Raw genomic sequence first — 16954 nt, 5'->3', positions numbered from 1 at the left:
ACTACTTCATTTGCCTCCGCGAGCAAAACGAGGGCAAACTGATTGACTGACAGGGAGCTGCCCAAAAGGAGATTTTCGTCTCATTTGTAATGTACTTCCTTTTCCCTTCTCCTCTGAAGATTACAGAAAGGAAATTAAGCTTTTGATCCTTTTCAATAGATTTTTTTTTTTTTTTTTTTACAGCATCAGGGCTCCGTACCCTGAGGTGTGTTCATTTTAACTTTTGTATTCACGTCTGCGTTTCTCTTTTGATGTTGTGTTTTGAACCAGGTGCCAAAGTGCAGAGAGTGGCCCCTCATCTGACAGACTTTGAGATTCCCACCTCGTTCTGGTACGAGCTGAAGAGCCTCACCGAGACCTTGATGGAAAATATTAATCGTAAGCGGCCTTTCATCAGACCATCGGAGTTCATCTCTGTCCTCACCTCTTTTTTTTTTTATTTTGCCGGATTATAGACGGGGCAATTCTTTCTTTGTATTATATCACGAAGAGAAAAATCTAACACAGAGGAATACAAGATTTTATTTTCAAATATTTATGTTTTTTAGAAGTATTGAACACATTTCTGTGTCGTTGATAAACTTGTGTTGCTGTAGGAAAGGAAATATATGAAGATGAGATTCAAAAGAAGCGATGGAAGTCATTTTTTTTTCATCTGAAAACCCGTGGAGCCAAAGCATAAGCACTGAATCGAAATCTCTTCTGTAAAAATACGGTCTAGATTATTTATATAATACATGCAGCCATTCCATTTCATCAGTAAAACTGATTGAAGTCAATAACCCTCAGGGCAAATGCACACGCAGAGGCTGTGAAGCTGCTTTTTTACTAAATCCTGACTGTCAGAAAGAACCATTTTGTAAAATACTGCTGGTGTTGGGTGTTTCTATTCCAGCAGGCGGTTTCATTCCTTCCCATGCCTACCTATACACCGCTAAAGATTATATGCATTTTTTCATTTACTTACCACGCATTTGTGCAAGTTGTTTATACTCCTTTTTACCTTTTTTGTATTATTGATATTCCGTCTAAAAGATCAACACAAAGTATTGCATAGCTGTGAAGTGGAAGCAAACAGTTTTCAGGTTTTTTTTTAATAATCAAAAAGGTGTGTCATGTTTTTGTTTTTTATTCAGGCATCTGAGTCAGTATTTTGGGATATGTCTCCACCAGCATGTCACGTCTAGATTTTTTTTAAAGGTCATCTAAATAGTTGCTCCGGCTCAGTGGTGGGTTTAGGGTGATGTGCGCTGTCAGCATCTGCGTAGGGTTTTATGTCAGCCAAAAATGTCCATCATTATTCTCTCCTGACCAGAGCACCTTTTCTTCCATGTGGTCTGCAAACAGGATTTCTAATGGCTTTCTCTGTGAAGCTGAATCCAGATGCCTGTGCAAATTCTCAGTTATCCGGGTCGTCACATCAGCAAACAGGCTTAAATCAGAGCCAAGGCAACTTTCGTTCACTTCTTTCTGAAAACGTTTCGACACGTGTCCAGGAGTCTTTGTCGATTCTGGTGGCTCGCACTTGAGCAGCCTGCAGTTGGTGCGCTGCTGTTTTTAAGCACATGGGGGACAATCCTCCTAGAAACACTCGGTTAGATGCAAATCAATGACCCACCCGTCACTGTCCTGGGTCGTTAGTGTTTACCAAGCTGTAAACACTGAGGAGCTGGAAGCTCAATCCTCGTCCACTGTTTATTGATGGCTTTTCTCTTTTAACCAAGATGGCTTCTTTCACCCGTCTTTTAAACCATCTGTCCAAAATCTGGACATTGTCATCAAAAGAGTGCCCTTTGTTCTTGAGGTGCAGGTGGACTGCTGAATTTTTCCCGAGCTGCTGGCCCTCCTGTGCTGCTCCATGTGTTTATGTCGCTGTTGTTTAGTTTCTCTAATGTAAGTCTGAACAGTCCTCGCTGCATTGGACCGCAGACACAACGCCGCTCAGCTGTGGTTTAGGTCTTCTGTCTTTGGGATGAGCCACTTTTTGTCTGAGAGTGTTATTAGGTTTGAAATTGACTGGTATGTTGTGTTTGGAGGAAATTCTCCCGAGTGTCTCAGAAACTCCTGACACACACGTGGAATGACAATGTCCTCGCGTCTCTCTGTCTTCTCCTCTGTTTTTGACACTGTTGTTGTTGTTTTTTCTGACAAAAGGCTCATTTTGGGTAAGCGCAAGCTTGCAGTGGTTTCCTGACGTGCTTGTATTCTTTTTGTTTCTCCTCTGTGGCAGAGGGAGTGCTGTCAGTAACTCAGAGAGTTTGTGCTCCAGTGGGTGATATGAATCAAAATGCAGATGTTTGTCTGTGTCTGTGTGTGTGGGCTTCCGGTAAACCACAGTTTTGAGACCCCCCATCTTCCTCAATGTGTACCACAAAGTCCAGAAAAGGCAACATGCTATTCTTGGCATCCTCTCTGGTAAACGGCACGTTGCTGTCCACTGAGTTGATGTGGTTGGGGAATGCCTCAAAACTTCTTTGGTTTGGTCATCCACATATTTAACCCAGTGTGTTGGTGGTCCTTCATGTACAAATTGGCCACAATGGGTGACCCAGAGGAGCCCACGGCACACCCATGTTTCTGTCTGTGAACGCTGTCTCTGTACTTGAAATATGTGGATGAGGGACAGAGGTCCAGCTCTGTCACACCAAGTCTTGTTGCCTCCGATTTTGCTAAAAGCAAATGAGAGGTCACACGTCACACCGTCATCCTTCCACTTCACAATCATGCACTACTTTGTTTTTTTTTCTTTTCTATTTAATTAATCTATTTAAAAAAAGTGTGATAAAATGCATTGGGGTTTGTGGCTGTGATGTGGTAACATCTAAAAAAAAAAAAAGTCCTGACGGCATGAATGCTTTGGCATGACTCTGCACTACTGAAGTCCTTTAATTTCTCAAAGTTTTTAACACCACCCTTTTTTTTTGTTTCTTTTTATTATTATTTTTACTTTAGTGAGCGTTACAGACGGTGCTGCCAGTGCAGTTTTCCAGACCATGCTGACTGTGTGTCACAGAAAGCGACCTAAACTCTGCAAGCAGCTTCTAAGGCGCACCATGGAGTACCTGACCAGCCGCAGCTCTGCCCCCGGAGTCAGGTTAGAGACGGTTTTTCCTAAAGCTTCTTAGAAAAGCTTGTTGTTAAAGTGCTATGATGATGAATGCTGTTTTCTCTTTTCTCCCACAGTCCACTGCTGGTTTTCCTGAAGGACCAGGCCTCCAGTCGCCTCATAGAGACGATCATTCAGCTATCCCACAAATCTCTGCTCCGTGACCTCTACAAGAACCACCTGAAGGGCAGCTTGGTTGACCTCGCCCTCCACCCCATCGCCAACTTCCCCATCCAGAGGCTGACGGCAGCCTCGGCCAAGTGTAAACTGGTAGGCGACGTGTTGTTGTTGTTGAGCTGGGGGCTGAAGAGTTCACCACTTGGAATTAACTCGACGATTTTCCCGTTTCCTGCAGTTCCCGAGGCTGTTTGACGAGCTGGTCCAGGGCGTGGAGGCCGTGTTGGCCGCGGGCCACATGGGCGTGATCGTCCAGTTAGCAGAAAGCTGCGCAGAGAGCGGAGAGAAGCAGGACGAGATGATGCGGTGCCTTCTGAATGTAAGCCTCCAAAGGTTTTTCCTCTGTTTTTAAAAAAACGTGACGGTGCTCCTGGTTTCTCCAAAGCAGCTGTTGTTTTGACGTGCGCCTCCATCCTTTTCCCCCAACTCAACGACTTCATGTTGGTTCTGTGCTGTGATTCCCCTCAGTCTTTCCACTGCGCTGAGCCCGGCTCTCGACACGTCTGCTGCCTGCCGCTCTTCATGTCCCTGCTCACCTATGAGGTGTATTACCAGTCTGACTCAACAGAGGGCAGCACACAGAAAGAGGTAATCTGTAAACTCTTGTAATAGTTTTGCTCAGTCAGTTTACTGTTTTTAAATACTGCTAGACTTTTGACCTCACAATTAACATGTCAGCACCACTGAATAAAAATTAAGTTGTTGAGTTGCTTTATAAAAGATAGATTTATAAATGTTTAAATTGAGAAACTTTAAATATATTGTTAATATCTTTCCATGCCAGTACTGAACCTAGGGGAACCCCCATAAACAACTTTTAGTAACTCAGAAACTCTATTGTTTATTTGAACACACTGAAGTCTAGTTTCACAATTAATTTAACCAAGAGGCCTTAAGACCATTGTGTTGTAGTATTTGTTTTTAATATGCCCAATATTTTATCTTACTGGTTTTACAGTGTGTCGTTGCTCAAGTTGTCCACCTCCTGCTTAAAGTGTAACTCAACACAAAATCAACAATTTTGAAGATAAACTGGGCCTAGGTTGCTACTTTATTGTTAATTTTTATGTGAACTTGTTTAGTTCTGCAACATTTGTCTTAAAACCGTCTTAGTGGTGCACTCTTAGGGTTGGACGGAGGCTATAGCTGTTGAATTTTCCTGTTGGTTCAAATGATACACGCTTTTGTCATAATTACCCCACATTCTGGTGTAAAAGCTTCTGATTCAGACTCAGGAGGTGGCATCATTAGCATTGATCGGTAGTGTTTAGCGCTTGTTACTGCTTTGAACATCAGCCCCTGTCAGCATTGATGCTGCTAACATCACTTTACCATTCAGAAACTGTAGCTGTTTTGTCCTCCACTGCCTCGGTAGAACCAGCTTCAGGCATCGCTGATTCAGCGTCTTGAGACAGCGGCTCAAACTGAGCTCAGCCCCACTCCCTCAACCTCCAGCGATGGTGGCTTTTTTTTTTTTTTTCAAAATAATAGTAATAGTAAATTGTGTCTGGGGATGGGGTTATGCTTTTACATTGGGGGGGAGTTACGCTTTAATATATTGGTATGACATCAGCAACCTTCATTTTATCAGTAGATTTTCCAGTTTGAAGAGAGCGATGACATGTTTTTATACATTGTCATCTTTAGATTTTATTTTTACTTTGTTGAGCATTATGATTTCCTTTTAGTCAGTGTCTCTTGGAAGCGTTGATCGTCTGGTGACGTTTTTAGCTTGCACGTGTCTCCAGTGCTGCATCAGATTGGTTGAACCGTCTGTTTATTTCTCCGACGGTCGCTGTTTTTAGGTCCCGCTGACCTCCATGTGTTACCACGGTTCCCTGCTGGTCCAAGCGCTGGCCAAGTTTAAGGAGCGCTCCCACCTTCTCAGCAGCCTGCGCTCCCTGAGCCCCGCCGACCTCCTCACTATGGCCTGCGACCCGTCCGGCAGCCACGTCTTGCAGGCCCTCATCACCACTTCCAGCGACAAAGGCAGGGGCAAGATCCTCAAGAGACTGGAGGTACAGGACCGCTCACAGGCTTTTACAGGTTTGTGTTTCGGTTTTTCTGGGGTACAAAAACGTAACGCGTCACACGCCGTTTCCCCCCACAGGGCCAGTATGTGCAAATGGCCTGCTCCAAGTTGGGCAGTCGAGTACTTGAAGCCGTGTGGAACAGCGCGTCGGTCAGCCAGAGGCAAAGCATCGCACAGGAGCTCGGTAACGCCGACGGTTTTTATGCTCCTGGTTTTATTTTGCTTGCCCAGTTCTTCACTTACGCCTCTTCTTTTCTGGCCTCCTCTTCCAGTTCCCAGTGAAAGTAAGCTGAGGTCTGATCAGTTCGCTCGTCACGTTTGGGCAAAGTTTGCCCTCTCACACTTTGCACACAGGAGAGCCCACTGGCAGGAGATCCAGACAGGAGAGTCCAAGAAACGGAAGCTTTTCAGCGACCTTCTTGATTAAAAATGTCAGATTATTCAAATTGTTTTGTGTTTATTTGCTTGATTAATAAGAAAATGTGACTCACTTGCTGGATTTAGATTTCAAGTCTTGCCGTTCAATGTGATAAGAGATGTGGCCTGTAGGTGGTACTAGAGGTGCGTGTATTCTGAAGTCCAGCTTAAAAGGCTGAAAGTGGACCCAAGAATAGAGCTCATGCCAAGCCATACATTGCTCAACAGTTTTAGAATCTTGCTGAGTCTAAAGTTGATGTATTCTCTGACTGAATTAATGCCAATGATACTTGATACCCAGCGCTGTATAGAGGGAGTTTTATCTGAATACACGTGAACACTGCATGATAGTTGTCTGATTCTGGTGGTAATTTGTGATGGCCTGTTTTGTTACCATTCATTATACAGTGCTTTGTAAAATTTGGAGTATATTGAACATTTTAGATATTTTGTTGCTCTTTGTTTATTAGGATTTTATGTGAGCTATTGATCAATCTGAGAAGCAGGGGTGTGCATTTGCAAATCTTATGCTTCTTGCCACGTTTCTTTGAAGCACAGTGCCCGTATTCACTAATATTCTCAGTCCTCTCAGAGAGCTCCTATCTTAAGCTAAGACCCCTAGGTAGGAATTTCTAGGCTAAGCGTGATTGAGATCGCTGCTGAGAGCGACAGAAAGGAGACGACAGAACTTTTTATCTTAGTGAAGAGGCGTGGTTGACCCTGTTGCGTGTGGCTCGACTGTTTCTAAAAGCTGTGATTGCTACACGACCACCCACCCACCCATTAAAGGAGTGGTTCTGCAGGTGGTGACCACAGACCACATCTCAGTTCCTCTGCTTTCTGCCTGATGTTTTGGCCACTTTTGAATGCTGGCGGTGTTTTCACTCTAGTGGTAGCATGAGACGGAGTCTACAACCCACACAAGTGGCTCAGGTAGTGCAGCTCACCCAGGATGGCACAGCTGTGGCATGAAGCTTTGCTGTGTCTGTCAGCATAGTGTCCAGAGCATGGAGGCGCTACCAGGAGATAGACCAGTACATCAGGGTTATACGCCACTGGCTCCCGGTGCTCTTCACAGATGAAAGCTGGTTCACACTGAGCACATATGACAGACGTGACAGTCTGGAGATGCTGTGGAGAACGTTCTGCTGCCTGCAGCATCCTCCAGCATGACCGGTTTGGTAGTGGGTCAGTAATGGTGTGGGGTGGCATTTCATTGGGGGGGCCGCACAGCCCTCCATGAGCTCACCAGAGGTAGTCTGACTTCCTTTAGGTACAGAGTTCCTGCAAGACAAAGGCATTGATGCTATGGACCGGCCCGCCTGTTCCCCAGACCTGAATCCAACTGAGCACATCTGGGACAACTGAGCACATCTGGGACATCGTGTCTCGCTCCATCCACCAACGGCAGGTATCACCACAGACTGTCCAGGAGTTGGTGGATGCGTTAGTCCAGATCTGGGAGGAAATCCCCCAGGAGACCATCCACCACCTCATCAGGAGAATGCCCAGGCGTTGTAGGGAGGTCATACAGGCACGTGGAGGCCACACACACTACTTGGCCTCATTTTGAAATGTTTTAAGGACATTACATCAACGTTTGATCTGCCCGTAGTGTTTTTCCTCTTTAATTTTTTTTGTTACTCCAAATCCAGACCTCCATGGGTTAATACATTTTATTTCCATTGATAATTTTTGTGTGACGGTATCAGCACATTCAACTATATAAAGAACAAAGTATTTAACAAGGGTATTTCATCCATTCAGATATGTTATTTTAGTGTTTCCTTTATTTTTTGATCCGTGTATATACTTTGTAAATTTTTTCCAATTTATATTCAGGATTATTAAATATTTTTCCTATTATTTATCCTAAATATTCTACGCCGAAAATAATTAATTTTAGTCATCTTTTAGTCATAGGATTCTTTGTGAATACATGCACATATGTGTTGAGTGCATGACTAGTAGTCATTATTGACAAGTTCTCCGACCTGGGAATCTCTGTAGCTCCTCCAAAGTGACCAAGTCTTTTTTTTTAATGCTCTTGCTGTCTTGCCTGTAGGTCTACACGGAGTTCTACATCCATCTATCATCCCCTTTTGGACGAAGGATTATATTGTGCTTTGAGAGATATTTAAGGCTCGGGATATTGTATTTTTAAAGTTCCCGTACTCCTTAATACTTGTGCCCTACATTGTGTGTGTTTCATTTTACAACATCAGCGCTAATCTTCTGATGGCATTCAGTGGTTAATCTGCCAAGCACATAGCTGTCCCTCCAACTTTTGATCTGCTGTAAAATCCAGATTAGTGGACATGCAGGAGAGAATTGCATGAGGATCACAGCCTGTGACGAGGTTGCACTGTGTGTCTGCAGCATGCCGTTACAATCACCTGACCCTTAGACGTGTCCCTGCATTCTGGCTTTCTCCAGACAAAGTTTAATTACACGTGCCTCGTGATATTCCGACGATGGCTTATGCTCCTCTGCGCTTCCCCTTGCTGTTTATCATGGACTGTGTGCGCGTGTAATCGACTCTCTGCACCCTTTGGATAAAGCAGAGGAATAATGACCTTTGGGCCACGATGAGCCATGGCTCCTCGAAAACAGAATCAGACGGATCCCCCTGAGATTCTCAGTCGCTTCCCCTTCCAGAGTCACGCGGCGTACAGCCACATCTGCTTTCTTCACAAACTCTGCTCCGTCGTCAGTATCACCTCCATCCCTGCACCCACGGGGAAGAAGCACGTATCTCATTAGTTATGCACAGTGCTCACTGAAAATAGGCTTTCTTTAGTGGAAACTGAAGAGGAACTTCAACAGGCTTCCAGTGATACTCAGTGGGTGGTTTTAAGTCATCTGAGCTCCCTCTGCCTCCCCTCGCTTGCATGAAGTGTTCTTTTTTGCCCAAGAACCAGAGAAAATGCCCACTGAATGAGTCAGCGGCAGGGAAGCACAAAGAGGGAGGATATCTGTCACAGTTTGAGACGCCGATAGGGTGTCACAGACACAAATTCTGTCATATTGTCTCCCGTTCCCTCCTCTTTCCCTCCTGTGGGCGTCAGCCAGGCTCTCACATGACTTCTGTTATCTGACAGTTTTTTGACCCGTTTAAGTCTGACAAAAACCTTTGTTTCACCCCCCCCCCCCCTTTTAACAGAGTCACCGTATGACTCTTCATCACGCCGAGGATGAGGAGTCATCCTCCGTTTGATGTTATTGCCGTCAGTCTCCTGCTTGTGTAGCGGGGAGGGGGGGGGGGGGGGAAAGTGAAATTGGACTTAAAAAAACCCTCTTCCTTCTGAAAATCAACATAAATGTAGGACATTTCAGATGCCAAAGGACTCACTGTCTCCTTGACAACGGTCTCCAAGCAACCATTACTCCTCAAAGCATTCTTCCAACCCCTTCTCGCCGTCTGATTTGCTCCCTCTCTCCAGCCCCTCTGCTTCCTTGCCAGTTTGACTTTCTCTCAAGAGTTCTTCAGTGCCTCCTCTCCAGACAGTTATCGTGCCAGCATCAGGACCAGAGAGCCGCTGAGCTCTGATGAGAGCTCATGATTGGCTGCAGAGCTCTCGTCCCTCTCTACACCCAGGGAGTAAATGTGTAGCCCGACAGGGATCTTTTCTCTCGTTATATGCAATAATATTTCTGTTTCATTTCAACTCTAAATGAAGTGAGTTTATGTTGTGTTGCGTTGGAAGGGGGATCAAACCCCACTGCATTGAGTACGGAAGCGCACGTTTTTTATGCTCCGAACCTAAGCGGTGATTATGCAAAGAAGGACAAGCTTTTAGCCTGAACCTGAATCTTCAAACATGAATAATCCATTGGACTAAGTTTAATTTCGGAGCCAATTCAGGTAAACAAACACGGCAAAGTTATTTTTAGCTCCACTGTGTTCTCTCCTCAGAGGCAGAGAGTAATACCCCCGAACACCAAACATCCCAGCAGAGGTTTATCTGGGAATCCAGACTGTGGTGCATAAAGATTTAAGCTAAAAGGATTCCTGAACTCGGTGCTTAGATTTATACAATTTTACACTTGGTTCCGATTGCACGAAAAAACCTTAACTGACCTCATCTTGAGTAAAAAAAACAACCCGGTGATGATGTGCTGCATAATTATTAAATCAAAGCAAAACAACAAATTATTTTCAGTGTATTTAACAAATAAAATGGAAAAGAAAATGTGCCGTTCATTAAAACCACCCAGTGCTTTACCGCTGCAAAGTAATTTGGGGTATAACTCTACCGGCTTTGTTCATCTAGATACTAGAAACCAAATCTAAACTGTCTTGACTTTTGTTGCCTCTAAAGCCTTTCTTTCAGGATTTCTATGGATTTAGCGCCACCCATCTTCACATTAGCTCTGAGCAGCTTCCCCTGTCCCTGCTGAAGAAAAGCATCTGCACAGCATGATGCTGCCACCATGTTTTACCGTGGTAGTAGTGTGTCCAGAGTAATTATTATGGCTATAAGAAAGTTGTCCCTATGACAGTCTCTCTATTCTGAGCTGTGGGGGTCTCCAGCTCCTCCAAAGTTACCACGGGCCTCTTGACTACCTCTCTGATTAAAGTTAAGGCCGAGACGCACCAAATTGTCCGATCCGATGGACAGATCTGTACAGATTTTTTTCCTGACCTTCTGGCTGCATACAGGGTCCCTCTGCAGACCACCGTACCCGTGAGATAGAGTATTCACGCCATAGTATATAAAGGGAGTTCCGCCAGCATGAACAAGACCGTGGAAAATGTAAAGTTGCATTAGCTGCCCGAACAAGCTCAAAGAACAGCGCCGTTTTCTGTACATCTAAACTCCTTCCTGGGTAAGTACACTGTTTATTAAAATGTTTTATTGCTTATTTATTGAGCTGCGTGTTTCCAGGGCGAACCTATATGTGGATGAATCTGGCCAGAAGTTGTGTACAGTTTACCTTGCAGTTCAGAGATTTTTTTTAGTATTTTCTCCCAAGTGGATGTGTTTTACTTTCCCAACATGCCTCTCTTCCTGTCTGAATCATGACTTCCCAACAAATTGCTGCGTAGATCGGAGCTACACAAACACAGTTGCATATACCCACTTTAGATGGACAGCGATCTCCTAATAGACATCTTTGTTGTGGAATAGTGGATTGAACAGAGAACTGACTAATGTTCTCTAACAAACTTCTTAGGGCTTCACACGCTAGCTGGTGTCGCACTGCGATTTGATTACACACAACTGGACTGTTGTTGTTTATTTAGGTGACTTCTGAAGGCAACTGGTGTCACTGGATTTTATGTTGGGGTACCAGAGTAAAAAAAGCCCAATACAAACGCACGCCGCATATTTCAAAGTTTCGTTTCTAAAAAGAAAATGAAAATCATGTGTTATATCTCTTTTACTTCACAATCATGAAGGATCTGAATAGAAAACATTTGATTTGTGTGGCTGTAACGTCACAAATTGTGAAATATATATTAACGCAAAGCACCATACGTACTTTGGTTCCTCGTTGGAGTCTGTTGAATAAATCTCCCGTGCCTTGCATGACTACTTCTATGTTTTCATTATCTAGCTCGCTGGCTGTCATACTTAAAAAGCCCCGCAAGTGAAGCAATTAATATTAATACTTCAAATTCATTGCACTGCAGGGACGCATTTAATACCATTTCTAAATAGACTTGTGTCGGTTAAGTTAAAACATCTGTTGTGATTCATCTTAATTATTCTCCTTGTATAGCGCTCTTAAATTAAAGGAGTCTTTGAAATTAATGAATGGATCACATGAAACTTCATGGACAAGCTTGATTCTCGCACATGTTGGTTGGTTCAATAAAATGCTGGTGAAACAAGGAAACGTAATTACAAAATCGTGTGCATGAAATTAAATAATAACTTTAGGGATAACTACAAATCTTCTCACATAGCTTCTCTGAAAAATAAATAAAAAAGAATATGCTCATCTTGACTTTTAAATATTTTAAAGGGGACTTTTGTTGGAAGATTGGGAGCAAGAACTTGCCAACAGTAGATCAGACATCGGGGGGTTTGCATGATGTGTGGTTGGGTGGACAAGCAGAGTGTGGGAACATGATGTGTCTTTTGTTCCTGTCCCGGTGTCGGTTCTACGTGAGACTGGAGGTGTGGGCATGGCCTGGGAGGTGTGGTGTTGTTTGTGTGGATGCTTGGAACATGACCTGGACTGGTGGGCTCCTGTCAGGCGGCCTTTTTCTTTTCCAACCTCACCTTCCCTGTTTACTCATGGTCTGTTTTACTAAAAATAGCTTTTACATGGAAGAAACCTGCTTTTGTGCAGGTCCTGCTCTGACTGGAAATCAGAGTTCAGACACTAAGAGAGTTACGTGTTGCAAGTAAAATATTGACTGCTCATAACAGCTCAGTAAAACCCCATATTTAAAAAAATCTCCACAATCCTTATAATATTGAAGTTATTTATCCATAGCTGTTCGAACCAGAGAGTAAAGCTGGCAGGGAATTGAGGTGCTCAGTCAGTCAGTTGCCCGCTAAGCGAACTCTGCTGAAGGCTCGTCATTTCATCAATACCTGCAGGGCATGAAAATGGCTTCAAAGAAGCCGGTACTGGTTCCTCTAGCATGAGGGCTATTTGACTCAAACTTTGAGTGGTTGTAATTGATGGTCACTACTTCCAGAGCAAAGTTTGGGTTGGCATCCTGGTGTGGGTATTCAATATTGTTCAAGTGTGAGGTTTTGTGATGATTACCAGAAGTCACATTCTAACTTCAAATAATAACAAATATACCTGCACTTAATTTATTAAATTATTTTATATTTTATTATATTATATATTTTATTATATTATTTTATAACTTAATTATAAATTGTCATAAATAGACAAAAATGGTGAAATTTGTGTTAAAAGAATATTTCTGATTGAACTTTTTCCAAGTTTTATCATGTTAAAAATACAAATTTCAGTATGTGTTATTCTAATTTTATGTGATAGACCAACAGAAGGTAAATCATAATTGTGAGGTGGAATAAAAATTACAGATGGTCTTCAATAAGGTTTCACAAAGGTGATGGGATCTTATGCCGAAGTCAAATTCATTGTTTGTTCACACAAACTTGGCCAATAAAGCTGACTCGTACTCTAAACAAAATCTGGTCCAACCACCTGCTTTCAGAGGATATCTAAACAGTAAACAGTTTACCTGTGAGTAATTTACCTGTTAAGGTCATATAAAGAACAAACCGTTTTATGAAAACCAGTGAAGAAGAAGCAGGACAATCCTATAAAACAATATTCCAGGCTTTGGACATGTCACATACATCTCATATATAAGAACAAAAGAATTATATCACAACTGCAAGCCTACCAAAACATAATCTTCTGAACTGACAAGGTGACCAAGTAGAGAATCTGTCCAGAGGCCCGTGGCAACTCTGGAGGAGCTGCAGGGATCCACAGCCCAGGTGGTCGAATGTGCAGACAGGACATCACCCCACAAATCTGGCCTCTCGGGCAAGAGTGGCAAAAGAAAATCATGAACTGTTTGCCACAGGTCATGTAGGGAAAACGGCAGCCATGTGGAAGAAGGTGTTCTGGTAAGATGAGACACACGAGTGCTAAAGTGAAAATTGGTGGCGGCAGCGTCATGCTGTGGGGACAGCAGGGACAAGGAAGCTTGTCAGAGGTGATGGAAAAATGGAGGGAGCTAAACGCAATGCAAGTCTGTATTAAAGCCTGTTAGAGATTGCAAAAAAAAACTGAGTCTGGGGAATATAATTCATCTGCCAGCAGGACATTGAGCCTGAAAACATTATCATAGTGGCAGGGTAACAGTTTAGATAGAAGCGTTTTCATTTGTTGGCATGGTCCAATCAAACCCCAGATATAAATCTAATTGAGAACTCATGGCAAAACCTGAGAAATTATCTTTAGAGGCTCTCCACCCCTTGAGATGTTTTGCAAAGAAGAATGGGCAAAAGTTTCAGGCTTTGGAGGAGCGACGCTGGTAGAGACATAACCCAAAAGACTTGTAGCTCTAGGTGGCCCTGCTGGGCCACCCCTCAGGGGGCTGAATACAGATGCACATCTCACCTATGGGGGTATCATTTGTTCAAAAAATTTAAAACCTTCTTTTTTTTTCAACTTCACTGTTATGCAATACTTTGTGTGTAAAATAAAACAATATGCAGTTTGTGTTTAAACTGGGTGTAAACACCTGAGCAAGACACTGTAGTTTATAGCAATAGTTCAATCACATACTTTTTTCATAGCTGTTGTATGAGGTGTAAGTTAAAAAACACAGTTCTGTAGAACTTGCAATCAATAACTTATGGAGACTTGCTTTTTATCGTAGAACTTTAACATAACATGCATTAAATACTCTGTAAGAGTAAGAAAGATTAAAAATCAGCTGAATATGGAAGGCTTGCTTTTGTATGTTTTGTATGTCTTAAGGAAAAGGTGGAGAATCTTAATAAGGAATTTCCTGGAAACATTCTGGTTTTTCACAAATACCACATGGGTCATGTATTATAAGCCAGAGAAAATGATTATATTTGTATACTTTCAAGCCAAAATTGTAACTCAAACTCCTGTGGCTCAGTGAGTGCTCTGAAAGGCCCTACTACGCCATTCCTTCACCTGGTAAACAGCTGGATTGCGACGCCTTCGTCTCTCAATGCTTCCTTTGAAAATATAACAAAAACACTCATAAAGATGTCAAACCAAACTGTATTTATTCCCAGTGGAGAGGATGAGAGTGCTCAGTGGACAGTGACAAACGAGCGAGAATGTGTCGGTGACGCCGGCACGCTTGAGGAGATGTCCTGACGACGTTTCCAGAGCCTCCTCTGTGTCTAACCCCCTTTAAAAAAAAAAAACAGTCTGAATGCATGTAGAAGTTCCAAAGGGCAACGTGAAAAAATACAATGGAATAGAGAGAGAGAACATCAAACAGCCACAGGTAGATTTGTGTTTTGTGTTTGTCCTCGCGCACTCCAAGAGCCTCCCTGTGGTCTCTGTGACTCGGCGTCATTCGAAGACTACAGTCTTGCCGTATTTGCTATTGCCTTTTCTTTAACTGTTCGCCTCGCGTCCTCCAGTAAAGGGTTTGCTGTGCTGACTGCCCACGGCACATTCAGCAACAATATGGCTGATATGACTGCTGATGTTTTAACCTGGTATAAAAGTCTGAGATGAACACACCGACCGCCACTGTTATGGTTGGTAACGAACAATCCTTGAAAGCAGTACGGACAGAAATGCTGGATGCAGTGTGAACACATAACAATAGTCTTGCCTTTGGGCTGGCATTGTTTGAAACACTATTGGGATTGTGCATTAGCTATTGGCCACTGAGGTACTGTAAAGTCAAGAATTGGGTCGCTGTAAAACCTATAGGGTAGTCTCTGCTAATCTGCATGCTATAAAACGGTTTATAACAGGTATACATAATCAAATGCTATAAGTCTCTACATTAGTACGTGCTACCTGGGTGTGTGTTTATTTCTGTTGCCATTATGCCGTCCGTCGAACCTCATTAGGCTTTAAATCAGCACCCGGAGTCCACCGCTGATTTTCTTTGTCCCAATCCTTTCAGGTAATGAGCGCTGGCTGATTCACCCGAAGCCAGAGCCGAAAGGCAGTCCGCCTCCGTATCCGTTGTCCAAAAATTGCCTTTCACTGATGGTTGTACCGCGATCCAGGCTGTCTGTTGTAATCAGTCACCTTTTTCTATGACTTTTTCACCTGTTTTTATCCCCCGTTCTACCCTCCAATCATACCTCCTGCACATCATCTGGTTTCGTCTTCACTGATTCACCACTTTCTTCCAACTTCCGCCCCCCTCCCAACAATTGTTCAACTTTTTTCTTTTTTTGTGTTAATGTGGAGTGTGTTTTATTTCTATGTGATTTCGTGTGTCACAGTGCACTGAGGTCATGGCAGGACCGGGACTTCTGCCGTAGGATTTTGCTTCCCCGGTGGCGGCTCATTTCCCTGTAGCGGCCTCGGTCCCGGTCCCGGCCGTACGAGCGAGGCACCAGCCCGGCCAGGAAACGCTTGGCTCGGCTCGTCAGGCTCTCTCGGCGCCCCGCCGCCGGGTCCCCGTCCGTCCACCCGGGGCCCACGCAGTCGCCCCTTGCAGTCCGCACCGCCGCCTCCAGCAGCTCGTTCGTGCCGTGTTCTAAAGAGGCGGAGAGCTCCAGGTAGACGCAGTCGAACATCATGGCGCTGGATTGGGCCTCTGGAGGGAAATAAAAACAGGAACATGGAACTCTTTTCAAAAACCCGCTACTCATTAAAGCAAAGCTTGCTCACCGCAGCTGCAGTTGGCAACGAGGCGCAGCAGCTGGAAGTTCTTAAATGCTAAGATCATGAATGTGCCACATAAATGGTCCACCCTGCTGTGCAATAGGCATTACCACTTGATAGTACCTTTAGATCAGCTGCTGTTTGCAAGACTCACTCTTATAAGCAGCTGCCACTTTTGTCCCACCACACTGGAATAAATTGAGTCTGGTAACAGCGTTTCGTTGCAGTAATGGGATTTTCATCCCTGTGTACTGTGCATCTAAAACTTCACATAAAAGCATTGAAGGAAAAGGATGATAAATAGAGGCATGCACTGGGAAGTATGGCTTGCAGCTTTTCATTTAAACCAGTGAAATCAAATAAACTAATGAAGCTGAGTATACCCCTTCTTAAGAAATCACAAACATAAAGATTTTTCATTAACGTTTACTGGTGTGGTCTCTTCTCATCTAAGCAAATTCTTCCCGCCAAGAAAATAAATATATAATTGTTAAAGCTCTTATAAACCACTCTGGCTCCACTCTGGCTAATGTATTTGTTTATTTGAAATTGCTTTGTTGAATAATAAGTGAAGGAATAAGATTAGTTTTGCAAAGGGATCGATGTTAGATTTTCTGAAGACTTTAAAAGGAGTCCCACCGGGCTTAGCCTGTTTTAAGTTCCCCTAAAGCATTTCAATGAGATCAAGATCTGGGCTTTCATTTGGCCAAGGAGGTTCCCTTAACAAGCCATTGGTGGACATCCTGGTATTTTTTTGGCTCGTTATAATTTTCCAGGGTTCAGTTCTGCTCCAGCTTAAACTTTTTCTTTACAGGTTGTCTCACATTATCCTCAAGCACCATCTGATACACAATGGGATTTATGGCAGATCCTATGATGTTGAGCTGCAGCAAAGCAACCCCGTACCATGACACCTCTACCTCCATGCTTTA

At 43.5% G+C, this 16954-nt stretch overlaps 2 protein-coding genes across 2 annotated transcripts in view; one reads left to right on the top strand and one right to left on the bottom strand.

The window, feature by feature from the left end:
* Window positions 1–236: 236 nt before the first annotated feature.
* LOC118563417 (nucleolar protein 9-like) lies at window positions 237–5761 on the top strand. Its single transcript, XM_036138025.1, has 8 exons — window positions 237–378; window positions 2953–3094; window positions 3184–3376; window positions 3462–3602; window positions 3752–3871; window positions 5089–5301; window positions 5394–5499; window positions 5588–5761. Exons 1-8 carry the CDS (start codon window positions 252–254, stop codon window positions 5740–5742), a joined length of 1197 nt encoding a protein of 398 aa, XP_035993918.1. The 5' UTR covers window positions 237–251; the 3' UTR covers window positions 5743–5761.
* Window positions 5762–14421: 8660 nt separating this feature from the next.
* Window positions 14422–16954, bottom strand: part of rem2 (RAS (RAD and GEM)-like GTP binding 2) — a 62391-nt gene continuing 59858 nt past the window's right edge. The window contains exon 5 of the mRNA XM_012851905.3: window positions 14422–15954. Coding sequence (XP_012707359.2) covers window positions 15632–15954 — 323 coding nt within the window. The 3' untranslated portion in view covers window positions 14422–15631. The remainder of the gene's footprint in view (window positions 15955–16954) is intronic.

This window comes from Fundulus heteroclitus, chromosome 6 (assembly GCF_011125445.2).
Source record: "Fundulus heteroclitus isolate FHET01 chromosome 6, MU-UCD_Fhet_4.1, whole genome shotgun sequence".
Classification (NCBI taxonomy): Eukaryota; Metazoa; Chordata; class Actinopteri; order Cyprinodontiformes; family Fundulidae; genus Fundulus; species Fundulus heteroclitus.
This window is presented reverse-complemented; position numbering and strand designations above follow the sequence as displayed.

What these genes read in the sequence shown, in the direction of transcription:
- LOC118563417 (XM_036138025.1), top strand. Translation starts at nt 252, where the DNA reads ATGTTGTGTTTTGAACCAGGTGCCAAAGTGCAGAGAGTGGCCCCTCAT. An exon ending in CTTGATGGAAAATATTAATC is followed by an intron (nt 379 to 2,952) that starts GTAAGCGGCCTT and finishes TTTTTACTTTAG; the next exon opens with TGAGCGTTACAGACGGTGCT. An exon ending in AGCTCTGCCCCCGGAGTCAG is followed by an intron (nt 3,095 to 3,183) that starts GTTAGAGACGGT and finishes TTTCTCCCACAG; the next exon opens with TCCACTGCTGGTTTTCCTGA.